Genomic DNA, 12,385 nt, shown 5'->3' on the forward strand with positions numbered 1-12,385 from the left:
AATTTGGAAACAGTGGAAATTCACGCCAGTCTTACTAGATTAGAAATTCCACCTCGTGGTTATAATTCACGCTAGTCTTAATAGGTTAAAAAAATAACGAGGAGTGTTTGCAAGCTCATTGGATGGCATGACCTAATTTTGACGGGTATTTGAAAACGTTTGTGTCAACGAATAATGCATGCACACAAGATTCGCTACACTATTTGTTAAAAATCATTTTAACCAATTATATATATCAGTCGTGTTTATGTGTCGGGTTTGTTATTTAATTTCTAGCACAAAAATAACAAATACACAAACGTTTATCGTTTTAAAACAGTTTTAAAAGATGTCGTCTATATATATTATCAGAGTTTCAAAAATATTTAACATTAAACTCGTTAGAGTTTAACTTATTTTAAAATCATCAATTTTAATCTTTGAAACTCGTTTAGAGTTTTAGTTAATGTTTCCATCAAAAATATATATATAATTTGAGTCTTAAAATTATTTAACTTTAAACTCGTTATAGAGTTTAACTTTTTAAAATCATCAATTTTAATCTTTGAAACTCGTTACCGGTTTTATTTGATGTTTTCATCAAAACATTATGCATATATATTAATCCGAAAATAAAACACAACCATGCATCACACACACATAGCCTAGCCCAAAAATCTTATGCTTGATCCCATGAGCCGACATGAGATCAAGAGGTCAAACTAAGGACAGTATCATAACTCCCACTTGATCCAAGAGCCAAGTGAAAACTTAACGAACACCATCGTTGTTAACTTGATCCATCCTCCATTTTCTAAGCCAAACTCCATGTTGTATTTTATCTTCAATCTTCATCTTGTTACATTTATTTAAAATTAAAAAATACAACTAATCTAGCACTTTTACAAATTTAAATAAATCTAAATACAATACTATGAAATTGAAAAATAAATATATACAACTTTGGCTTCAAAATGACCTTTCTAATAGAATAAATAACCAACATAACATAATATTGTCATAATCAACAATCACAACAATCTCACATAGGTCGGGGCATTATGGGCTATGTGTGCAATCATAATTTTAATAACTACATTATTAATACCTAAGTATGGCTTGTCCAAGGTTACAATGCATGTGTATAACCATGGAATAAAATAAACAACAATTATTCAAGCCATAGTAAATAAATTCAAAATTTAAAACTAGTGATGTTTCTTAGATCTTATTTGTGCGTCGTGAGGTTAAAATTTAAATCAACTAAGTTGACTTTAAAAACCGTAAAGGTTTCAATTTTATCAATTCACCACAAAGCTAGATTTAATAAAATCACATGACAATTAAAATGGTGTAAAAGCGGTTCGGATACCACTGATGGAAAATCGTGTGTACTTTTAGTTCAGATTAACGCAGCGGATAGTTAAAATAATAGTCAATTATTATTTTATAAACCATTTACAAAATTAAATATTCATATATTTAAATTTAATAAAACATGCACATGATTAACGATCCCAAAGATCCAGTTACCCCACTAATAATTGTCAAAATATGTAATTCACAAAGTGAGTAAACGATATACATTTCTTGAAGAAACTGATGAACGGAGAGAAACCTTTCTTGAAGAAACTAATTGAAGGAGAGAAACCTACGATCAAAAGTATGACCGTCTCTTAGGGTAGTCCACACTCCACACTACACTTCAAACGACGCCAATGGATGCTAGTCCAAACCTAAGTACCGTAAATTAATATAATCAAATTATATTAATCAACAATAAATAATACTCCTCGTATATGGTTTTTGAAAACCGAAAAAAGAAAGGATTTTGATTAATTTATTTTTCGACGTTCACATGAAAAAGATATGAATGGGATTCATTTTCATCTCATTAGTAAGCAAAACACATGTATATTATATACATGTTAACAATCCACGTAAAAACAAAAAACTTAGTGGTTTTTCTTTTTTCTTTTGTAACTCACGAACCAAGTAATATGAGTTGTATGCTTTTGTTTCTTATTTGCATTATCTCAAACACCCGTGAACCTTTAAATATATTATATTCATAAAATCGTATTTCTCAAATACTTTAGGAATATGTTATGTAACTTATGATTAATAATTTTTATCATATCGCTTTCATGTGAATAGTAAATTAATTAATTTCATTTTATTTACTATTCATATGAATAGTAAATGAATTAATTTCGATTTACTATTTTGTTACTTGAGTAATATATATACATCATATATATATTTTATTTGACGTCTCGGTGTATATGTGTGTGACCCCGAAGGCTCAAATGAAGTTGGCCATATAGTTATATGTTGTACCTTGCACATTAATCCTACAATATTAATAACCAAAACTTCTATCTATTGAATGGAAAAATTTCTTTCTTAGCCAAAGGGAATATAAATTTGAGTAAAATACTGATGCGAGATATGTATGCTTTTGTTACTAACAAAGTCAACTATTAGTAGCACAATCCAAAGGAAATGACTATTTATACTTTTGGTAACTTAGAACTCTAGTTTTATTTTTATAAGTCATAATACTGAAATTGGAGTAATGGAATGAACAAGTGACCTAACACGAGTTTAGGTTATATATAAGCACATGAATATTCTTATACTGTACTATACACGAATCTGTTGAGTTGTACACGATCAAGAAATGAAGGTTGTTCACTCCATTTTACTTGCTGAGCCTCACTATTTAGAAAAAGTTGGTGATTTAATTAAACGGTAGCGCATTAAAAGTTTTATGTGCTTTCATAAATTAGGAAACAACTATTTATTACACAGAAGCAGTAGCGGATACAGAACTCATATCCAAAATTTGTTTTGATAGGATCAAAACATGAAATAATTAAAATATTAATATAATCTAATACGTAGAACTTTAACATATAAATATATAAAAAAAAAATTCGATTGCCGAGAGCAACTTACTCTAATTGCACTACACTGAATCTGCCCTTGCCCTGAAGGTAGACCATGAAGACATAAACATAATAGAGGAGTAACATACTAACATTTGGGAAAATATTATGTCCCGTTAACTGCAGGGCTGTAATTGTGCTCTGTTAGTTTAATTGGAGGGGCTTTTTATGCATTTAATAAATCGTTGAGGATAAATATATAATAACAACTAATTGTCAATAGCATCCCCTCTCTTATCATTGATGACAAAATTGACAATATATTGAATCACGAAACATATTCATGAACTTTGTATGATAGTAGCATTGCATGACATGGTTACTGTGCTAATTAGTAATGTACTATAAATTTAAATATGTTTAATATATAAGCCATAAACGTTTATAACACGTTTCAACATTTTTCACTCTGCTCATCATTTCCAATATTAATTTTGCAATGTCTCAAAATCTCCTCGTCGTGTATATATATATATATTCTTTTAGAAGTGAGTATACAGTGAAACAGAACTAATTTTAGAAAGATAACTCAGAGAACTGGTATTATAGACTCACACCACAAACTCATATAGATAATTTTTCCGAGTTCTCTCCTGAATTAGTTTTCTTCGAATCACCACTGTATATATATATATACTAACAATATTCTAACAGAGGTTCTGATAGACCACCCGAATCTTCATACTCGGCTGCATCTAATTCGCTCAAATGATGAGGAGGAAACACTTTTGGTAGAATGTATTGTCTTAATATGACGAGAAGGAAGAACGGCACAGGAAATAAAATTCCCGCAATTGGGATCCATGTCACACCGAAACACACTAGGAAGTAGACTATTTGGAAGACAGTGAATAACACTATGGTCTTATACGGCACGTACTTAACAAATGAAGAATGATCGTTTTCAAGAACCCTGCCAAATTTTGATCATTAAACAGTAATATCAGAAGTTTATAACCGACATTTTTTATTTTTTGTCAAAATAGACAAATCTTGGTCATTTTTCTGTTATCTTTGGGTTTCTTTGGTCAAAAAAGCACATATAAACAGGTTCAAAGGGCTCGCAAAGCGGGCCGGAAACCCAGTTATACCCAAAAAGGGCCTATCACTTAAAAAAGGTTAAAAATTTACGGGTCAAAACATCCTTGTGTCAGATTGGGTTGACCCGCTAGCAAGCCCCAACCCAGACCCATCAACCCAACCCAATGAGTGTGCTTTCCTGCTTTTAATCATTATAAAAAGTTAAAATCTTGTTAATTAAGTTTAAAACCAACATTTTTTGTCAAAATAGACAATACGAGGACATCTTTATGTTATCTTTTGGGTTTGTTTGGGCAAAAAAGCACATGTAAGTAGGTCCAAAGGGCCTATCACTATAAAAAGTTAAAAAAAAAAAAAAAATATTACGTTCAAAACGGCGTTGCATTAGGTTGGGTTGACACGCTAACAAGCCCCAACCCAGAGACCCATTAACATTTTTCCTAAAAATATCAGTTACTGATAAAAAGTAAAAAACTTGTTAACTAACTTACTTGTAACTCTGTCCAGGAGGAATAAAAAGCAGTAAGATTCTTTCCCAAAATTGGTTTCCAGGAAGGCTGTCAATGGCCATATAACCGAAATAACCCCATAAAACTGAGGTCGGTATCATTTTAATGACGGGCATGGCACACATTGACGCTGCTACAAGAAGTGATTGTAGAAAATTGCTAAGTCTTTGCTCGTTAACTCGAACTGGTAAGTATGCATCAATGTGTTTCTCAGGATCAAACTTCTCCTGTGTATTTTCTCCACGGTTTGCTATACGCATTACTGCTTCTTTCAACTCTTTTAATTCACTAACGATCACACTTGTCTAATGATGATAAGCAAATACTTAGATGTCCAAGTTGGTGTTTTGATATAACTTTTTATATGCTAAATTAATGGAAAATAATGTGTTGCGTGGAATTCGCGTACTGCTAGTAGCATATATCAGATCCCTATAACCCAATATATAAAATGATAAAAAAATGACATTTATGTGAAAAGGTAGACATTGTTTTTGAAATGAAATTAGAAGTGTAAAACATGGGGTATATATAAGAAATGTTATGTTCTCTTAAAAAAAAAAAAAAGTGTTTGCTGTATGAAAAAAAGATGGAAACTTACGTTTTGGGAGTTGTCGATTTCTATGAACACATTTTGCATCTTGTTGTATATCTCAAAACCACTAGCATTCTCTTTTATGCTTTCATTGGCACCCTCCACCATCTTCTTCCTGATAATCTGGTAATGTAATTCGATTGTTATAAATTTGAACATATTGATACTATTGATGAAGCAGAATTTAAGTTTTATTGCTGTAAAAGTTTTCAGTTTGGACTTGCCTGTCGTTTAAGAACGGCTAGACTTTTAGTATGCATTGGAGACTGAGGTAAAACACCATTTGAAGGAGGTAATCCAATCAACCCGCACAGCAATGTCTAACAGGGTCGAACGAACGTTATATATAATAGTAGATAACAAGACAAGATGAGCTAATTGCATAAAAAGTTAACTAATTTCAGTTAACCAACTTTGTTTAACTAAGTTAACAGGGTCAATTTTCAAATAAAATTTTAAAAAAATAAATATAAGTTACAAGGTATCTGACTTTCAAGAAAATCAATTTAAGGTAACCTGACCCGTTGGGTCAAGATGACTGTGTTCATGAATTTTGACAATGCTGACTTTCTTATGATGTATTCTCATATACGGAACTTGCAACCGGTTAACTTACAAGATTACTGTGAATACATTATGAAACTTTGGGGTTGTTTTCTGTAGTTAGAAAAACTTGGTTACCTGAAATAAAAAAAATTTCAAACATTTTTGTAATTTACAATAAATCATGGTACCGTAAATCCAAGCAGTAGAATATCATAATGATAGGCGGATGGGTTCTTGAGATTGAATTCTTTTTGTTGAGCCAACTGTGAAGCAACGCTATGGTCGAAAAAATATAGTCCAGCTATCATCACAGCTGGTACGAACGCAGCCAGGATATACACCAGTGGAACTTTACCCATATCCTGCAAGCCAATTGTAAGAAAATTAGCATACATGACAATTTAAAACGATTTACTTATAAATGGGTCAATTTGAGTTATGTTACAAATATGATGGTATAAGTTTTGCAATGATTTTTAACAAATTTAGCAAAATATTCGGGTCGACCCAAACATGAATCTAGAGTTTACCCATTTTGACACATTACCCAACACGTACGACCCGGCCATTTTGTCAACCCTAAAACTACAAATAGACGATTGGTTACTAAAACCTCTTGCAACCATGTACCTTGATTATCGTCCAATGATATAGAGATTCATAATCCCATAAGAGTGGGCTAAAAAGTCTTCTAGGAACACCCGTTGGCATATCGCTCGGTACACAAAAAGAGAGTGCGGTCCACACTACAACCATCAACGGAACCCCATAGTCAGCTATGAAACTTCTAAACCACCCTGCATCATTAAAAAAAAAAATTAGTTATTTCCCTAAAATGATATAGGCGAATAAAATTAAATAAGGTTGTAGTAAACTTCGCATACAAAGTTTATAAATGTCAAATAAGATTTACTCGTTACCTGTTCCATATAACCATGTTCTAGCTTTTCGGCTTGTTAAGGCTGTGTATAAAAGGCCGAATGAAAAAATAATTGCCAGCAGGCCGTTACTGTAAAGCCACTGAAATTGATATTTATCTGAACTCGGGTCCTCAGATTTCGGAATCATGAACTCGCTTACTAGTCCCTAGATAACAACTCACACATAAGTATAATAACTGAATCTTTAATCTGAACGACAAATTATCAGTATAACTTATGTCTACATGTAAAATACCTTAACCGCCTGTTGCATGAAAAGAACAGAAATAAGCATTCCAAAAGTTTCCCCTGCAACTCTTGTGAACTTGCTGATTATATCACAAGCATTAAATATCGCCATAAGAAACAAAAGTAGTGATGTCCATGTGCATACCCTGCATAACAGATATCAAACTATTTGAGCAGAAGTCACAAACCATAGGGAGTTTCGGGGCCCACGAGTTATATGATAAGTTATGCACTGTTTTTAAGTCTATAATTAAAAAAATATTATATGGAATGACTGATGACGATAGTACATACCATCCAGCCCAAGCCAAGAACAGTTGCTGCCCCAAATCTTGCCTGCCTTTAGCGAAACTGTATAAGTATGTATACATTATGATAGTTGGTTCTGCAACACCCACTATCATAAGAGGTTGTCCTCCAACAATGGAGTGTATGATGCCACATATAGCAGTAGAAGCCAATGTCTCCACAGTGCTCAAGCTTCCATCTATATGTCATTATGAAGGGGGAAAAAAAGGTGAAAAATGAACTCATGCATAATGTCATGTCAAACTATATATACTTAGAGTGCGCTTGGTTCAAGTGAGGAATCGGAATGGGAATGGTAAAAGGAAAAAGCCCATTGCCGAATTTCGAGTGATACATTGAGCATTGATTAGTATTACTTTTCCTATTGATGTTGCTTAATTTATAATTAATCATTACGAAGGTGACAAATTAGGTCGCGTCAATTTGATGGGTCCAAAGTTCACGACCGAGCCCGGTATGATTTGATAAATGGGTTGGTGAGTCGAAACTCAAAAGTGTTAGGGATTTGACAGCGGAAACAACCCAACCAACTAACTAACAGTAGAGTTATTAGTTAAAGATTATATCTCATAAATGCACCCGTGTAATTGCGTTACAACCACAAAACAACAAACGGAAAATAAGCTAAGAGAAGCAAGATAAGTAAAAATTAGAAAAAGAACAAAATAATAAAGGATTTTACGTGATTATATCCGGTTTTCAATCACATAAAATGTTTAATTCACATGTACAAACCATAGATTTTCGTTATTTATTTTCATTACAAGGTTTACAATTAAACTAGGGTTTATTTATATAGGGAATACCAGAAGAAACCTAAATCGACACAAGTTTATCCTTAAACATTCAATTTTCCCTTTTCTTGTTCAATTGTTGGGTCGACCCTTTAACCAGACGTTTGACCCGAGCACAACCATAAAAAAGTCAACGTACGGGCTCACGAGTTTTGGGTTAGCCGAATGACAGGTCGAAAGTATTTAATCCGGACACGATCTTCATAATCCATTTGGGTAAATGGGTCAAACAGGTTGGTAGCTTGGTTTGGTTAAACTTGTTAAGTGCATCATAACATTAGGGAATATATCAAACTAGACAGTTTTCAATTATATGCATCAAACTTCCAGTTAATGCTAATGTACTCTCTGATCCTTCACAACTTGTAAATTGGTGATGTGGGACCACTTATATAAAAGGATGTTGATATTTTAAAAGCATTGAATCGTTTAACATTTTAAAGCATGCTTTGTGATGTATGGAGAAAAATGGGGGTGTATACTCCAATCGTATATGTTATTAAATGGATACCAATTATCGTTGATACTCAGAATACAATAGATAAATAAAAAAAAAAAGACTTCATTTACATGGTACCATGCTAGAAAATACATAAAAATAAACATCTGAGAGTGTTAATTTGATGTCTCTTATGAATAGATTATTGGTTAAAGTAAGCTACAAAAGTTGATTCATAGAAGGGTACCTGTGTCTCTACTAAGTTGCTCTCCGAAAGCAATGACAGGAAGTGCTGAAGCAAAGAAGATATAAGTTGTTGGAGCTAATATCCTACATCAACAAAATAAAATATAATCGTTCAAGACATAATGGTACTAATTAACTACTACCAAAAACATAAAAATGAATAAAGTTTTCTTTATTCGGTCTACAAATCGAGTTATAACCATTCAAGGATATCACAGTAGTTGGAGTCATGAAAACCTCACAAGAGATTTTAAGTTCAAATCTCACTATCAACATAAGAAAGTGTCGGGAACAGTCACGGGATATATTAATTAAGCCGCGTACATTTGACTAAAATCACTAGCGCCCCTAGGATAGTATGAACATGGAAAACATTATCCGTATTTAGGCTACTAACCGAGTTATCCCGTGACAATTTCTATGCAGTTTTTCCATGTCTGACGTAAGATATATTGCTATTGACGTTTGAACTTCTTTTGAAAATATTAGAACCCCAACTACTAAGCTATATACCTTTTTGCTAAAAAATAGTCTATGAATACACATTTGTATATATTGTGGACAGGATAATTTACATGAAACTACTTTACCTGATTCCAGACATGATACCAGCAATCCAATCTTGTTTGTAACACAATGCTCTTCCTCTAATGTCTCTTAAAATCCCTCTGAATGGAGATTTCATACTTTCCATCCTATCATATATATTATCACATGCCAATACAATCAGTTTATAGGTTTAGTCGCTTATAAGAAGTGTTTATCACCTTGATGCTTATTTACATGAAACGGCCTAAGATATACTTAAGTTTTTTACATCAAATGTTAAGTATTAAGAGTCCACTATATATACACAACATGAGCAATTGTCCTAAAGTTATTACACCTTCATGCAATTTGCCAATAGACTAAAAGGAAGAAAAAAAACAAGCTAGCGCCTTATGCTCAAACAATGTACAAGAAGCATTTCATTTTCATTTACTAGTATCATTTATTAAATGTTTTAGTGACTTTTTTTTAAGGAAAATATGTGTCCCAAAAGGTTAAAATTCCATCCTTAACTTTTTGTTACTATAAAAATGTCCTTAGACATGGCACATATGCCAACACATTTCTGAGTAGACAGAACTGTTTGATTTTTGGAAAAATGATTACTAACCGTATGCATACTTGCACAGTAAACGTATAGTAGCACATTGTTGTCTTTTTATATAATACCTTTTTAGTAACGCATTTCTATACATCACCAACGAAAAATATATGAATTAAAAGCAAGTATTAGTGATAAACCTTCATTGTGTAAAACTGAAGAACAACGTAACAAACCTTTTGAGGTATGTAGATGATGATATAGAACAAACCAAAAGGGTTTCTAAGATAAAGAATGAGTTCGTAATAATAGAGTGAATGAAGGAATGATAGGTCTCTATTATTTATAAAGAATCAAGGTAGGTAGCAGTCACTGCATAACATTCGATTTGTGGTCTAGGTGTCCGAGGAAATTCAAACCATTTTTATTAGGGAAATTGGTAAATATGCCCCTAAATACGAAAGTATTTAACAATATGTCATCGATTTTGTTGGTGATTTTCGTGTGATCAAATGAATTGTTTTAGTGGAATTGGATTTGCTAAGTAGAAAGTGGTTGTGATCCATTGATACTCTAAAAAGAATTCGGCAAAGTGTGGAGTACACGTTCGTAAAGAGTTAGATTGATTGCGAGAGCTGGAAATGAACTTTGTTAATTTGGAAAGGCTTTGTTGTGCTTAAAATAACATGCCTCGACATGTAGCACATCCGTGCGCCGCACAGATTAGTGGCGTGCCGCGCCATAAAGCGAGTTCAGGAGACAGAAGTCTCTTGTTTAGGAAACTAGATCACCCGGTACACCGTGTTTCGCGAGCCACATCCAAAGTCAAATTATTGATTCCACCAAAGTTCTATCCCTGCCAACTTTCTCGCATTCTGGACACCCGTCTAGCGTTCCGCGAGATTGTTGTTGCTTCACCTTTGCGTTTGTTTAAACCTCTTCACACTCAACATGCTCGGCCACACGCAAATCGCAAGTCGATCCATTAGATTTTTAAGTTGGCGTACAACACCTTTTGTGGATAAAATTTTATGATAAAATTTTAAGAAAATTTGTAAGTATATATTCGGATAAGGTTTATCATTTTAAATAGGTTTGAAAGAGAACTCGGATTTTCAACTTACTAAAACAAATCTCATTTTTTCTTCTAGCAAAACACAAAATCTGCTTGCAATATGAACTAGTATCTACTAACAGAAAGAATTATCCATGACGAATGTTGCATGCTTAGAATCGACTCCAAGCGACGATAACTTGTTTACCAACAATTTGAAGCATTAGGTCTTTGATCTCTTATTACATAATAAATGGTTTATCCTAATCGTGTTCCTTGAATGTAATAACTTTATAGGTACATCTTAAAACAAAGTACACTAGTACTACCCCTATCATAAATTCGTAGATGTGCTTTTAGCCCTGGGGTACCTCCCTGTGAATGGATTTTTGAAAAACAACTCTTGCTGACCAAGATGTAAGCACAGTTTAAGCCCCCTGCGAGATGAAACATCCGACTAGTAGCTCATCTCTGCAGTAGAAACAATCATTAAGAGATCTAAAGTGTAATGTGAAAATATAGATAACGAATCATCTAATCACCATAACAAATTATAAAAGAAAGTTTGTAAGTAACTAGAGAGGGTGAATAGTTACTTGATACGGTTTTTTAAAACTTTTTCGATAATCAACAAGATTTGATCAATCCTTGATCAACTTAATCAACTGAAACTCAATGTGTGTAATGTTTATGTTTGAAGTAATGCAGAAAGTAAAGTAAAGAACATAAATACAAGGATTTATAGTGGTTCGGGTGGATGTTAACTAATCCACCTTAATCCATTCCCCGATTCACTAATCGGGAGTTTTGCTTCACTAAGTTGTTTCTCTAAACCTGGTGGAGATCTGATTTACAAGTCTTGTACTCCTTGTAGACAAAAAACCTACTCTTTCTATCCCTTCGAAAGATTACCTCTAACTTAGATTAACTTGTCTTCACCTTGGACAAGTATTAATCCCAAATGGAATTAATCAACTTCCTAGTTCCCTTTAAGAAAAATGATAGCTAAGCTAGCTTATGCTTCTAGTTACAAAGTACAAGACTCACCCTTTTAGTGATGAAAATCCTAAGACAATTTAAAGGATAATACAATAATAAGTAAACTCACAAGATAGTAATTTGATAGTAAGTTTACAACACTTCTGCAATCTATGAGATCATAACTTCTCTTGCTAATAACAAAAATATATGATTATGATCTTGTGATTCTCTGATGAATTAGAGTTGAAGCATGCAAGAGGGTCCAATCTTCAAAGCTCTTCAAGTCTTCCTATTTATAGAGAGAGACAGAAAAACTAGCCATTGTTACGGCTCAGCCCACAGCCGACCGTGGGTCGACCGCACGTTGTCAGGTCATTTTCACATAGTCGTTGTATGGCCGTTTGAATCCATTCAAACCTGGTTCTTTTGGCCTATTTACTTCATTTAATACCTGCAAAAGATACTGTAACGACCCGTCAAAATCGCTATTGACGCGGCACGTTAATCATTGATTCCACAGTGAGGTTTTGACCTCTATATGATACGTTTTGATAAAATATTGCATTCATTAAAATAAGTGACTTTCTAAACATAGAAAGTTATAAACATGTGGGCGAGTGCTTAAGTATAAGCAAATCCCTAAAATACATAAGTCTTTATTTTACAGGTTGACATCACAGTC

General features: G+C 33.1%; 1 protein-coding gene across 1 annotated transcript; it reads right to left on the reverse strand.

Moving 5' to 3' along the window:
* Positions 1-3,292: 3,292 nt before the first annotated feature.
* On the reverse strand, positions 3,293-9,967 carry LOC139894687 (boron transporter 4-like). Its single transcript, XM_071878100.1, has 12 exons — positions 9,905-9,967; positions 9,169-9,272; positions 8,580-8,662; positions 7,085-7,277; positions 6,798-6,936; positions 6,542-6,707; positions 6,252-6,418; positions 5,810-5,983; positions 5,300-5,395; positions 5,082-5,198; positions 4,463-4,785; positions 3,293-3,843 (listed from the first exon to the last, which is right to left on the reverse strand). Exons 2-12 carry the CDS (start codon positions 9,270-9,272, stop codon positions 3,567-3,569), a joined length of 1,839 nt encoding a protein of 612 aa, XP_071734201.1. The 5' UTR covers positions 9,905-9,967; the 3' UTR covers positions 3,293-3,566.
* Positions 9,968-12,385: the final 2,418 nt, after the last annotated feature.

This window comes from Rutidosis leptorrhynchoides, chromosome 2 (assembly GCF_046630445.1).
Source record: "Rutidosis leptorrhynchoides isolate AG116_Rl617_1_P2 chromosome 2, CSIRO_AGI_Rlap_v1, whole genome shotgun sequence".
NCBI lineage: Eukaryota > Viridiplantae > Streptophyta > Magnoliopsida > Asterales > Asteraceae > Rutidosis > Rutidosis leptorrhynchoides.